Source organism: Oncorhynchus mykiss, unplaced genomic scaffold, assembly GCF_057628025.1.
Source record: "Oncorhynchus mykiss isolate SJ-2025 unplaced genomic scaffold, ASM5762802v1 scaffold93, whole genome shotgun sequence".
In the NCBI taxonomy this organism is placed as follows: domain Eukaryota; kingdom Metazoa; phylum Chordata; class Actinopteri; order Salmoniformes; family Salmonidae; genus Oncorhynchus; species Oncorhynchus mykiss.
In genome coordinates, this window is record NW_028322092.1 from 1,567,743 (window position 1) to 1,582,838 (window position 15,096).

The 15,096-nt window shown below is 50.0% G+C and overlaps 1 protein-coding gene across 3 annotated transcripts in view; it reads left to right on the plus strand.

Moving 5' to 3' along the window:
• The window catches only part of LOC149970159 (E3 ubiquitin-protein ligase RNF19A-like), a 71,097-nt gene that overhangs the window by 38,521 nt on the left and 17,480 nt on the right, over nucleotides 1-15,096 (plus strand). For all 3 annotated transcript variants that reach the window (XM_090228629.1, XM_090228631.1, XM_090228630.1), the window contains exon 3: nucleotides 8,174-8,382. In XM_090228629.1, coding sequence (XP_090084755.1) covers nucleotides 8,174-8,382 — 209 coding nt within the window. The remainder of the gene's footprint in view (nucleotides 1-8,173; nucleotides 8,383-15,096) is intronic.

The following is a 15,096-nucleotide window of genomic DNA, read 5'->3' on the forward strand; positions in this document are numbered from 1 at the left end:
TCTATACATATTTTCAGAAGGATATTGTTGAATTTAATGTTTTTAAAGAGGCAGTTGATTTATGGGTCCTGCCTGTTTCAATGACAACAAGGCCTCATTTCTGTAATACCCAAACCAAACAAAGATCCTGTGATGTCAGACAATTGGAGACCAAATCACATTAATGAACAATGACGGAAAGCTGCTTGTATCCGTCTTTGCAGAAAGACTTTAAAAAAAGGTCTTGACCAAATCATTGATGAAACCCAGTCTGGTTTTATGAAGGGCAGACGCATATGTCATAATATTAGACCAGTATTGGACTTGATAGACGACAATGAGAACATTGTGGAAGATGGCTTTGTTTTATTTGTGGACTTTTAAAAGACTTTTGATACAGTTAAACATTATTTTATTTTTTAGACTCTTTCGAGTTTTGTTTTGTTTTGGTCAATATAATTAAGACACTTTACAATTATAGTAACAGCTCTGTTAAATTATCCCACGGAACTTCAGAGATTCAACACTGGATGCGGAATTAAACAAGGGTGTCCAATTTCTCCTTATTTTTATTGGTCACAAGTTACGGCACTTCCTATCAATAAGGATAGTTTTAGGGGTGTTATGACACTTCATATCAATAAGGATAGTTCTAGGGGTGTTATGACACTTCATATCAATAAGGATAGTTTTAGGGGTGTTATGACACTTCATATCAATAAGGACTGTTTTAGGGGTGTTATGACACTTCATATCAGTAAGGACAGTTCTAGGGATGTTATGACACTTAATATCAATAAGGACAGTTTTAGGGGTGTTATGACACTTCATATCAATAAGGATCAATAAGGATAGTTTTAGGGGTGTTATGACACTTCATATCAATAAGGATAGTTTTAGGGTTGTTATGACACTTCATATCAATAAGGACTGTTTTAGGGGTGTTATGACACTTAATATCAATAAGGACTGTTTTAGGGGTGTTATGACACCTCATATCAATAAGGACTGTTTTAGGGGTGTTATGACACCTCATATCAATAAGGACTGTTTTAGGGGTGTTATGACACCTCATATCAATAAGGACTGTTTTAGGGGTGTTATGACACCTCATATCAATAAGGACTGTTTTAGGGGTGTTATGACACCTCATATCAATAAGGACTGTTTTAGGGGTGTTATGACACTTCATATCAATAAGGATAGTTTTAGGGGTGTTATGACACTTCATATCAATAAGGATCAATAAGGATAGTTTTAGGGGTGTTATGACACTTCATATTAATAAGGATCAATAAAGATAGTTTTAGGGGTGTTATGACACTTCATATCAATAAGGATAGTTTTAGGGGTGTTATGACACTTCATATCAATAAGGATAGTTTTAGGGGTGTTATGACACTTCATATCAATAAGGATAGTTTTAGGGGTGTTATGACACTTCATATCAATAAGGATAGTTTTAGGGGTGTTATGACACTTCATATCAATAAGGATAGTTTTAGGGGTGTTATGACACTTCATATCAATAAGGATAGTTTTAGGGGTGTTATGGCACTCCATATCAATAAGGATAGTTTTAGGGGTGTTATGGCACTCCATATCAATAAGGATAGTTTTAGGGGTGTTATGACTCTTCATATCAATAAGGATAGTTTTAGGGGTGTTATGACACTTCATATCAATAAGGATAGTTTTAGGGATGTTATGACACTTCCTATCAATAAGGATAGTTTTAGGGGTGTTATGACACTTCATATCAATAAGGATAGTTTTAGGGGTGTTATGACACTTCATATCAATAAGGATAGTTTTAGGGGTATTCAGATACCAGATAAAGAGAGAACATGTTCATAATTGGCTGACGCCATTTTTTTGTTGAAAGATCATAATGAAGTCAGGAAAGCTATTGAGTGTATTAATGTCTTCTCACATGTATCGGGTTTCTCTCTGAATATTAGGACATGTGAATGATTTGTGTTGATGAGATGGCGCCCCACGGCTCAGGCTGGTTGGTGTCTGGCACGACAACTTGCTGCCTCTGACTCGCTGAACATTTCTCAAGTATTGGACAACGTTTCCTGTAATGTCGACTACCAACAAACAGCTCTGTAGTGAGACTGTTCTGTATTACTGTCCTGTTACACCGTGCAGTTGAACCTGCTGCTGGTCAGAGGGGATTTGGGAACGTCAGTCAGTCCAGAGTCCAGCCTGTGGAGAGGGACTGAGAGGAGAACACACACATGTTGGAGTAGCCAGCTCTGGGAGGGAGGGGGCCAATGGTTCCAGCTGGGCTGGGTGGGGCTGTGAGTCAAGAGTAGAGGGACTGACTGAGAGGAGAACATACACATGTTGGAGCAGACCGCTCTGGGAGGGAGGGGGCCAATGGTTCCAGCTGAACTTTAGCCCTGCTGGGCTGGGTGGGGCTGTGAGTCAAGAGTAGAGGGACTGACTGAGAGGAGAACATACACATGTTGGAGCAGACCGCTCTGGGAGGGAGGGGGCCAATGGTTCCAGCTGGGCTGGGTGGGGCTGTGAGTCAAGAGTAGAGGGCTGGAGCAGGAGAGCGACTGACTCCACTATGGGCCAAACCCCCACACTCAACGCTCCGTGTCTCCCTATGGACCAAACCCCCACACTCAACCCTCCGTGTCTCCCTATGGACCAAACCCCCCACACTCAACCCTCCGTGTCTCCCTATGGACCAAACCCCCCACTCTCAACCCTCCCTGTCTCCCTATGGACCAAACCCACACACTCAATCCTCCCTGTCTCTCTATGGACCAAACCCCCCACACTCAACCCTCCCTGGCTCCCTATGGACCAAACCCCCACACTCAACCCTCCCTGTCTCCCTATGGACCAAACCCCCCACACTCAACCCTCCCTGTCTCCCTATGGACCAACCCCCCCACACTCAACCCTCCCTATGGACCAAACCCCCCACACTCAACCCTCCCTGTCTCACACAAGCTTCATAATGTTATTAACATGAGACAGTTCTGTCAGGCCTTTTTAAACACACATTTCCCCCCCTAAACCTGCTGACTGAGTAAGAATGGACTTTGGCTGGAGCTGTGGCTGCTGTCTCTCTGCCATTGACCTGCTGGAGAGACGAGGCCTCACTCAGTGGTGTGAGAGGGCAGATGGTCCTTCCATTAGCCTACTGTTTCTAAATCCATCACATTGACATTTACATTTTGACATTTTGTTGTTGTTGTCATTTAGCAGATGCTCTTATCCAGAGCGACGTACAGAAGCAATTAGGGTGAAGTGCCTTGCTCAAGGGCACATCAATATATTTTTTTTCACCTAGTCTGCTCGTGGATTTGAACCAGCAACCTTTTGGTTACTGGCCCAACGCTCTTATCCGCTAAGCTACCTACCGCCCTATATTATTACATCATCAGCGTGATGCTGCAGGCTGGCCCGGCTCCTATATATTACATCGTCAGCGTGATGCTGCAGGCTGGCCTGGCTCCTATATATTACATCATCGGGCGTGATGCTGCAGGCTGGCCTTGGCTCCTATATATTACATCGTCAGCGTGATGCTGCAGGCTGGCCTGGCTCCTATATATTACATCATCGGGCGTGATGCTGCAGGCTGGCCTGGCTCCTATATATTACATCATCGGGCGTGATGCTGCAGGCTGGCCTTGGCTCCTATATATTACATCGTCAGTGTGATGCTGCAGGCAGGTCCTCTGTCTCTATAGCCGTTGGTCTCTGTAGTTCCTCCAGTCTCTTTCCTCTGTCTTTATAGCCGTTGGTCTCTATAGTTCCCCAGTCTCTCTCCTCTGTCTCTATAGTTCCCCCAGTCTCTCTCCTCTGTCTCTATAGTTCCTCCAGTCTCTCTCCTCTGTCTCTATAGTTCCCCCAGTCTCTCTCCTCTGTCTCTATAGTTCCTCCAGTCTCTCTCCTCTGTCTCTATAGTTCCTCCAGTCTCTCTCCTCTGTCTCTATAGTTCCTCCAGTCTCTCTCCTCTGTCTCTATAGTTCCTCCAGTCTCTCTAGTTCCTCCAGTCTCTCTCCTCTGTCTCTATAGTTCCTCCAGTCTCTCTCCTCTGTCTCTATAGTTCCTCCAGTCTCTCTCCTCTGTCTCTATAGTTCCTTCAGTCTCTCTCCTCTGTCTCTATAGTTCCTCCAGTCTCTCTCCTCTGTCTCTATAGTTCCTCCAGTCTCTCTCCTCTGTCTCTATAGTTCCTCCAGTCTCTCTCCTCTGTCTCTATAGTTCCTCCAGTCTCTCTCCTCTGTCTCTATAGTTCCTCCAGTCTCTATCCTCTGTCTCTATAGTTCCTCCAGTCTCTATCCTCTGTCTCTATAGTTCCTCCAGTCGCTCTCCTCTGTCTCTATAGTTCCTCCAGTCGCTCTCCTCTGTCTCTATAGGTCCCCCAGTCTCTCTCCTCTGTCTCTATAGTTCCTCCAGTCTCTCTCCTCTGTCTCTATAGTTCCCCCAGTCTCTCTCCTCTGTCTCTATAGTTCCTCCAGTCTCTCTCCTCTGTCTCTATAGTTCCTCCAGTCTCTCTCCTCTGTCTCTATAGTTCCCCCAGTCTCTCTCCTCTGTCTCTATAGTTCCCCCAGTCTCTCTCCTCTGTCTCTATAGTTCCCCCAGTCTCTCTCCTCTGTCTCTATAGTTCCCCCAGTCTCTCTCCTCTGTCTCTATAGTTCCCCCAGTCTCTCTCCTCTGTCTCTGTAGTTCCTCCAGTCCCTCTCCTCTCTCTTTATAGCCGTTGGTCTGGCGCTTGGTCGTACGCCGTTCAGTCCTCCTTGCTTGGCTGTTTTCAGACTGCTGCTGTTAAGTTGTTGGCAGCCACATTTCCTTTGGAACTTTCCCTTCCCTCAGCAGAGCAGTTAGAGCTACTCAGACATTCATCTGGCTCTTAATGTTGAATCCTACTGCTGTTTGTTACAGTCCACACAGTCAGTCTGGCTCTTAGTGTTGAATCCTACTGCTGTTTGTTACAGTCCACACAGTCAGTCTGGCTCTTAGTGTTGAATCCTCCTGCTGTTTGTTACAGTCCACGCTGTCAGTCTGGCTCTTAGTGTTGAATCCTACTGCTGTTTGTTACAGTCCACACAGTCAGTCTGGCTCTTAGTGTTGAATCCTACTGCTGTTTGTTACAGTCCACACAGTCAGTCTGGCTCTTAGTGTTGAATCCTACTGCTGTTTGTTACAGTCCACACAGTCAGTCTGGCTCTTAATGTTGAATCCTACTGCTGTTTGTTACAGTCCACACAGTCAGTCTGGCTCTTAGTGTTGAATCCTACTGCTGTTTGTTACAGTCCACGCAGTCAGTCTGGCGTTTAGTGTTGAATCCTACTGCTGTTTGTTACAGTCCACACAGTCAGTCTGGCTCTTAGTGTTGAATCCTCCTGCTGTTTGTTACAGTCAGTTTTTGTCTTTTAATAAAAATAACGGAGACAATGTTTAGTTGCCCAGAGGTAACGGGAGCGCTCGAGGTCGAGGGGTGTGTGTGTGTGTGTGTGTGTGTGTGTGTGTGTGTGTGTGTGTGTGTGTGAGAGAGAGAGATTAGGGAACTGACTGAGGCGTCGCGTTCACAATCAGTTGAGGCAGCAGACTCAAACTAACGTGGAAAAACAACCCGAGCTTGTGAACAAAACAATGTAAATAGCCAGGAAACACGAGGACAAAGTCTCACCTTGTAGACTTTCCAGTAAATTAGACCAACATTTAAGGCCTGTGTGTGTGTGTGCAGCGCCTCCAAAAATGAATCTATCATTGCGCACATCTCCCCTGTCAGGCTGTGAGGGGTGGGGATCTAGGATCTGTATTTCTATGTGCAATTAGCATCTATGAAACAAAACGGCAGAAACACTTTGAAAACAGACACAAAGTGATACAAAGATGCAGCATTCTGACCTGACTCACGTGTGTTCATACATTACTTGTTGTCTGTTTTTATTCGTAGTGCCCTGTAAATTGACCCCCCCCGTCAACGTGGCTGGTGAAACAGACAGTCTTTAACGGCCAACAGCTAAACTGATCCGTATTTGACGCGTGTTAAATGTTATGACCTGCCTCTGATCCAGCCTGGAGACTTTCTGACAGGCTGTTGTCTTTCTGGACAGGTGAGAACGACTGATCCGTTCTCATTGAAGCCACAAAGTTCAGGGCTGACCGTGGTACTGCGGGCTAGCTCAGTGCTGCCCCCCTCTCATTGAAGCCACACAGTTCAAGGCCAACCGTGGTACTGCAGGCTAGCTCAGTGCTGCCCCCCTCTCATTGAATAACTCTAGTTGAAGGCCGACCAGGGTACTGCAGGCTAGCTCAGTGCTGCCCCCCTCATTGAATAACTCCAGTTGAAGGTCGACCAGGGTACTGCAGGCTAGCTCAGTGCTGCCCCCCTCTCATTGAATAACTCCAGTTCAAGGCTGACCGTGGTACTGCAGGCTAGCTCAGTGCTGCCCCCCTCTCATTGAATAACTCCAGTTGAAGGCCGACCAGGGTACTGCAGGCTAGCTCAGTGCTGCCCCCCTCTCATTGAAGCCACACAGTTCAAGGCCAACCGTGGTACTGCAGGCTAGCTCAGTGCTGCCCCCCTCTCATTGAATAACTCTAGTTGAAGGTCGACCGTGGTACTGCAGGCTAGCTCAGTGCTGCCCCCCTCTCATTGAATAACTCCAGTTGAAGGTCGACCGTGGTACTGCAGGCTAGCTCAGTGCTGCCCCCCTCTCATTGAATAACTCCAGTTGAAGGTCGACTGTGGTACTGCAGGCTAGCTCAGTGCTGCCCCCCTCTCATTGAATAACTCCAGTTGAAGGCCGACCAGGGTACTGCAGGCTAGCTCAGTGCTGCCCCCCTCTCATTGAATAACTCCAGTTCAAGGCTGACCGTGGTACTGCAGGCTAGCTCAGTGCTGCCCCCCTCTCATTGAATAACTCCAGTTGAAGGCCGACCAGGGTACTGCAGGCTAGCTCAGTGCTGCCCCCCTCTCATTGAAGCCACACAGTTCAAGGCCAACCGTGGTACTGCAGGCTAGCTCAGTGCTGCCCCCCTCTCATTGAATAACTCTAGTTGAAGGTCGACCGTGGTACTGCAGGCTAGCTCAGTGCTGCCCCCCTCTCATTGAATAACTCCAGTTGAAGGTCGACCGTGGTACTGCAGGCTAGCTCAGTGCTGCCCCCCTGTCATTGAATAACTCCAGTTGAAGGTCGACCGTGGTACTGCAGGCTAGCTCAGTGCTGCCCCCCTCTCATTGAATAACTCCAGTTGAAGGTCGACCGTGGTACTGCAGGCTTTGTTAGCAGAAAACAGGATCCCCAAATTATAGTGAAGAAGAAAATGGCCATCTTCATGGTCAATCTTTTGTGTGAATAAATACAAATTTCAAAGACAATCATGGTGCCAATAACTGCTTCTAATACACCAGATGTATGTCCTTGCATTGATTGTTTTCAAAATTGCACACACAAGTTCTAAGGATAATTTAGTAGCTAGTGGCAGCCTGCAGTACCCTGGTCGGCCTTCAACCGGAGTTATTCAATGAGAGGGGGGCAGCACTGAGCTAGCCTGCAGTACCCTGGTCGGCCTTCAACCGGAGTTATTCAATGAGAGGGGGGCAGCACTGAGCTAGCCTGCAGTACCCTGGAGAGAGAGAGAGGCAGGCAGGGGACCACTGTCTGAGGGTCCTGTCTGAGGATCCTGTCTGAGGGTTCTCAGGGAAAGAGAGAGACAGGCAGGGGACAACTGTCTGAGGGTCCTGTCTGAGGGTCCTGTCTGAGGGTCCTGTCTGAGGATCCTGTCTGAGGGTTCTCAGGGAAAGAGAGACAGGCAGGGGACCACTGTCTGAGGGTTCTGTCTGAGGGTCCTGTCTGAGGGTCCTGTCTGAGGGTCCTCAGGGAAAGAGAGAGAGAGGCAGACAGGCAGGGGACAACTGTCTGGGCTGAATTAATGAACATCGCTAGAAACGGGGTGTTCTGACGACTCAGGCAGAGACTCCTGGACATTGAGCACAGAGAGCGTTATGAACATCGCTAGAAACAGGGGGTGTTCTGACGACTCAGGCAGAGACTCCTGGACATTGAGCACAGAGAGCGTTATGAACATCGCTAGAAACAGGGGGTGTTCTGACGACTCAGGCAGAGACTCCTGGACATTGAGCACAGAGAGCGTTGTCCCTTTCTGTCCTTGAAGATAGAACCCTGACCTGTTTCTCCCTCTGGTTTTGTAGGTATGCAGTCATTGCCTTTGGCTGTGCCAGCTGTCCTAAGATCACGTGTGGACGTGAGGGGTGTGGCACGGAGTTCTGTTACCACTGTAAGCAGCTGTGGCACCCCAACCAGACGTGTGATGCGGCCCGGCAGCAGAGAGCCCAGAGCCTGAGGCTACGCACCTTCAGCTCCTCGTCTCTTAGCTACAGCCAGGAGAGTGGTGCTGCAGGTAACACACACTCACACAAGATGATCAACACGCACACAAGATGATCAACACGCACACAAGATGATCAACACGCACACAAGATGATCAACACGCACACAAGATGATCAACACGCACACAAGATGATACACGCACACAAGATGATAAACACGCACACAAGATGATAAACACGCGCACAAGATGATAAACACGCGCACAAGATGATAAACACACGCACAAGATGATAAACACGCGCACAAGATGATAAACACGCGCACAAGATGATAAACACGCGCACAAGATGATAAACACGCGCACAAGATGATAAACACGCGCACAAGATGATAAACACGCGCACAAGATGATAAACACGCGCACAAGATGATAAACACGCGCACAAGATGATCAACACGCGCACAAGATGATCAACACGCGCACAAGATGATCAACACGCGCACAAGATGATAAACACGCACAAGATGATAAACACGCACAAGATGATCAACACGCACACAAGATGATAAACGCACACAAGATGATAAACGCGCACAAGATGATAAACACGCACAAGATGATAAACACGCACAAGATGATCAACACGCACACAAGATGATCAACACGCACACAAGATGATCAACACGCACACAAGATGATCAACACGCGCACAAGATGATAAACACGCACAAGATGATAAACACGCACAAGATGATAAACACGCACAAGATGATCAACACGCACACAAGATGATAAACGCACACAAGATGATCAACACGCACACAAGATGATGAACACGCACACAAGATGATCAACACACACTCCAGTTTAGGTTTAAGAGAGAGAAACACACTGCAGTTGAGGTTTAGGTCTAAGAGAATGCTTTGGACCAAATACAAACTTTGAAAACAAGTTTGTATATCTGTTTTAAACTTGCTAAAACCAGTCGTCTATGTTTAACCGTACGCGAGCAGTCTGCTGCTAAAGGTCTGGCGGAAAGTAACCAAGCGGAGACTCTCTTCGGTGAAAACCACGCCGCTGTTATAGTGAACGATAGGAAGTTGTTCAATGGACGAGCAAATAAACAGGAAGGTGAACGGTCTCCATGACGACCTGGAGAAGCTGCTCATAGAACATCGATTTGGAGCAGAAAACTAAAGACATCTGTGATTGGTATTGACCCGGGGGGTCCAAGAATGGATAGTATTGTGGAAAAAATTAGAACGACCCAACGAACCGGTTGTACCCAGACGTTCAGTATCTATAATAGTCCTGTCTGATGAGGACAATGAAGACACAGCAGAAAAGATGAGGGAGCTGCTGGCCAACGGGCTGTGAGCTGGTGTCAGAGCTGCTCACCAAGGGGCTGTGCTGTGAGCTGGTGTCAGAGCTGTTCACCAAGGGGCTGTGAGCTGGTGTCAGAGCTGTTGGCCAACGGGCTGTGAGCTGGTGTTGTGCTGTGAGCTGGTGTCAGAACTGCTCACCAAGGGGCTGTGCTGTGAGCTGGTGTCAGAGCTGCTGGCCAACGGGCTGTGAGCTGGTGTCAGAGCTGCTCACCAAGGGGCTGTGCTGTGAGCTGGTGTCGGAGCTGCTCACCAAGGGGCTGTGCTGTGAGCTGGTGTCGGAGCTGCTCACCAAGGGGCTGTGCTGTGAGCTGGTGTCGGAGCTGCTCACCAAGGGGCTGTGCTGTGAGCTGGTGTCAGAGCTGCTCACCAAGGGGCTGTGCTGTGAGCTGGTGTCAGAGCTGCTGGCCACCGAAAGGATGAGAGAAGAGAGGCCGGGACCCAGGAGTCTGGCCACTGAAAGGATGAGAGAAGAGAGGCCGGGACCCAGGAGTCTGGCCACTGAAAGGATGAGAGAAGAGAGGCCCGGGACCCAGGAGTCGTGAAGGTTACATTTCAGGTGGGGGTCGACGATAAAGTGGATGTCCTCCCAGCTGAAGCAACATCTGAAAGGATGAGAGAAGAGAGGCCCGGGACCCAGGAGTCGTGAAGGTTACATTTCAGGGGGGGGTCGACGATAAAGTGGATGTCCTCCCAGCTGAAGCAACATCTGAAGAGCAACCAAACATTTTGAGAGGGTGTTTATCAGATCGGCCAAGTCCCACACAGATTGAGTCATAACGCCACTTCAGAACCTCTCTCCTACGTTTCGGGGAAGGAGGATTAAACGGTCTCCTGATCCCGAGGGGCGAACACAGGGGGCCGGGGAAGCTGGACCTCCTGATCCCGAGGGGGGAACACAGGGGGCCGGGGAAGCTGGACCTCCTGATCCCGAGGGGGGAACACAGGGGGCCGGGGAAGCTGGACCTCCTGATCCTGAGGGGTGAACACAGGGGGCCGGGGAAGCTGGACCTCCTGATCCTGAGGGATGAACACAGGGGGCCGGGGAAGCTGGACCTCCTGATCCCGAGGGGCGAACACAGGGGGCCGGGGAAGCTGGACCTCCTGATCCCGAGGGGCGAACACAGGGGCTGGGGAAGCTGGACCTCCTGATCCCGAGGGGTGAACACGGGGCCGGGGAAGCTGGACCTCCTGATCCCGAGGGGCGAACACAGGGGGCCGGGGAAGCTGGACCTCCTGATCCCGAGGGGCGAACACAGGGGGCCGGGGAAGCTGGACCTCCTGATCCCGAGGTGCGAACACAGGGGGCCGGGGAAGCTGGACCTCCTGATCCCGAGGGGCGAACACAGGGGGCCGGGGAAGCTGGACCTCCTGATCCCGAGGGGCGAACACAGGGGGCCGGGGAAGCTGGACCTGCAGGCTGGGAACCATCTGCCCAGTCAGTCCGTAAGTGCTAAACAAATTTATTGAATTCACAGGAACGTTAATGGATGGATGACCTCAAACTGTACACTAACAACATTACAACTGCAAGCCTTAAACCCAGGCCTTAAACTCAGGCCTTAAACCCAGGCCTTAAACTCAGGCCTTAAACTCAGGCCTTAAACCCAGGCCTTAAACCCAGGCCTTAAACCCAGGCCTTAAACCCAGGCCTTAAACAAAGGCCTTAAACCCAGGCCTTAAACCCAGGCCTTAAACCCTGACTTTGTTTATTTGAATGAAACTCCACTGTTGACTTGGATGGTGATTCTTGGTCTGGACACAACGTTCATATGAGAGTCCCTAAAGCTTCAGGTTGTGTCAGATTTATTGTTAGGAACAAATGATTGGAACAATATAGAGTAAACATTGTGGACCAGTCAATGGGTGGAATAATTGGTGTAAGATTTGAACACAGTGTGTTGCAACATTTTTTTATTTTATCTTGTGATTTACCACTGGGAGGGTTCTACAAGGGGACCTGACTCACCTGGTGCAGGTGTCTTCTGGACACTGATGATTTACCACTGGGAGGGTTCTACAAGGGGACCTGACTCACCTGGTGCAGGTGTCTTCTGGACACTGATGATTTACCACTGGGAGGGTTCTACAAGGGGACCTGACTCACCTGGTGCAGGTGTCTTCTGGACACTGATGATTTACCACTGGGAGGGTTCTACAAGGGGACCTGACTCACCTGGTGCAGGTGTCTTCTGGACACTGATGATTTACCACTGGGAGGGTTCTACAAGGGGACCTGACTCACCTGGTGCAGGTGTCTTCTGGACACTGATGATTTACCACTGGGAGGGTTCTACAAGGGGACCTGACTCACCTGGTGCAGGTGTCTTCTGGACACTGATGATTTACCACTGGGAGGGTTCTACAAGGGGACCTGACTCACCTGGTGCAGGTGTCTTCTGGACACATTTACCACTGGGAGGGTTCTACAAGGGGACCTGACTCACCTGGTGCAGGTGTCTTCTGGACACTGATGATTTACCACTGGGAGGGTTCTACAAGGGGACGGGACTCACCTGGTGCAGGTGTCTTCTGGACACTGATTTACCACTGGGAGGGTTCTACAAGGGGACCTGACTCACCTGGTGCAGGTGTCTTCTGGACACTGATGATTTACCACTGGGAGGGTTCTACAAGGGGACCTGACTCACCTGGTGCAGGTGTCTTCTGGACACTGATGATTTACCACTGGGAGGGTTCTACAAGGGGACCTGACTCACCTGGTGCAGGTGTCTTCTGGACACTGATGATTTACCATTGGGAGGGTTCTACAAGGGGACGGGACTCACCTGGTGCAGGTGTCTTCTGGACACTGATGATTTACCATTGGGAGGGTTCTACAAGGGGACGGGACTCACCTGGTGCAGGTGTCTTCTGGACACTGATGATTTACCACTGGGAGCGTTCTACAAGGGGACCTGACTCACCTGGTGCAGGTGTCTTCTGGACACTGATGATTTACCACTGGGAGGGTTCTACAAGGGGACCTGACTCACCTGGTGCAGGTGTCTTCTGGACACTGATGATTTACCACTGGGAGGGTTCTACAAGGGGACCTGACTCACCTGGTGCAGGTGTCTTCTGGACACTGATGATTTACCACTGGGAGGGTTCTACAAGGGGACCTGACTCACCTGGTGCAGGTGTCTTCTGGACACTGATGATTTACCATTGGGAGGGTTCTACAAGGGGACGGGACTCACCTGGTGCAGGTGTCTTCTGGACACTGATGATTTACCATTGGGAGGGTTCTACAAGGGGACGGGACTCACCTGGTGCAGGTGTCTTCTGGACACTGATGATTTACCACTGGGAGCGTTCTACAAGGGGACCTGACTCACCTGGTGCAGGTGTCTTCTGGACACTGATGATTTACCATTGGGAGGGTTCTACAAGGGGACCTGACTCACCTGGTGCAGGTGTCTTCTGGACACATTTACCACTGGGAGGGTTCTACAAGGGGACCTGACTCACCTGGTGCAGGTGTCTTCTGGACACTGATGATTTACCACTGGGAGGGTTCTACAAGGGGACCTGACTCACCTGGTGCAGGTGTCTTCTGGACACTGATGATTTACCACTGGGAGGGTTCTACAAGGGGACCTGACTCACCTGGTGCAGGTGTCTTCTGGACACTGATGATTTACCACTGGGAGGGTTCTACAAGGAGACCTGACTCGCCTGGTGCAGGTGTCTTCTGGACACTGATTTACCACTGGGAGGGTTCTACAAGGGGACCTGACTCACCTGGTGCAGGTGTCTTCTGGACACTGATGATTTACCATTGGGAGGGTTCTACAAGGGGACCTGACTCACCTGGTGCAGGTGTCTTCTGGACACTGATGATTTACCACTGGGAGGGTTCTACAAGGGGACCTGACTCACCTGGTGCAGGTGTCTTCTGGACACTGATGATTTACCACTGGGAGGGTTCTACAAGGGGACCTGACTCACCTGGTGCAGGTGTCTTCTGGACACTGATGATTTACCACTGGGAGGGTTCTACAAGGGGACCTGACTCACCTGGTGCAGGTGTCTTCTGGACACTGATGATTTACCACTGGGAGGGTTCTACAAGGGGACCTGACTCACCTGGTGCAGGTGTCATCTGGACACTGATGATTTACCACTGGGAGGGTTCTACAAGGGGACCTGACTCACCTGGTGCAGGTGTCTTCTGGACACTGATGATTTACCATTGGGAGGGTTCTACAAGGGGACCTGACTCGCCTGGTGCAGGTGTCTTCTGGACACATTTACCACTGGGAGGGTTCTACAAGGGGACCTGACTCACCTGGTGCAGGTGTCTTCTGGACACTGATGATTTACCACTGGGAGGGTTCTACAAGGGGACCTGACTCACCTGGTGCAGGTGTCTTCTGGACACATTTACCACTGGGAGGGTTCTACAAGGGGACCTGACTCACCTGGTGCAGGTGTCTTCTGGACACATTTACCACTGGGAGGGTTCTACAAGGGGACCTGACTCGCCTGGTGCAGGTGTCTTCTGGACACATTTACCACTGGGAGGGTTCTACAAGGGGACCTGACTCACCTGGTGCAGGTGTCTTCTGGACACTGATGATTTACCACTGGGAGGGTTCTACAAGGGGACCTGACTCGCCTGGTGCAGGTGTCTTCTGGACACTGATGATTTACCACTGGGAGGGTTCTACAAGGGGACCTGACTCACCTGGTGCAGGTGTCTTCTGGACACTGATGATTTACCACTGGGAGGGTTCTACAAGGGGACCTGACTCACCTGGTGCAGGTGTCTTCTGGACACTGATGATTTACCACTGGGAGGGTTCTACAAGGGGACCTGACTCACCTGGTGCAGGTGTCTTCTGGACACTGATGATTTACCACTGGGAGGGTTCTACAAGGGGACCTGACTCACCTGGTGCAGGTGTCTTCTGGACACTGATGATTTACCATTGGGAGGGTTCTACAAGGGGACGGGACTCACCTGGTGCAGGTGTCTTCTGGACACTGATGATTTACCACTGGGAGGGTTCTACAAGGGGACCTGACTCACCTGGTTCAGGTGTCTTCTGGACACTGATGATCTACCACTGGGAGGGTTCTACAAGGGGACCTGACTCACCTGGTGCAGGTGTCTTCTGGACACTGATGATTTACCACTGGGAGGGTTCTACAAGGGGACCTGACTCACCTGGTGCAGGTGTCTTCTGGACACTGATGATCTACCACTGGGAGGGTTCTACAAGGGGACCTGACTCACCTGGTGCAGGTGTCTTCTGGACACTGATGATTTACCACTGGGAGGGTTCTACAAGGGGACCTGACTCACCTGGTGCAGGTGTCTTCTGGACACTGATGATCTACCACTGGGAGGGTTCTACAAGGGGACCTGACTCACCTGGTGCAGGTGTCTTC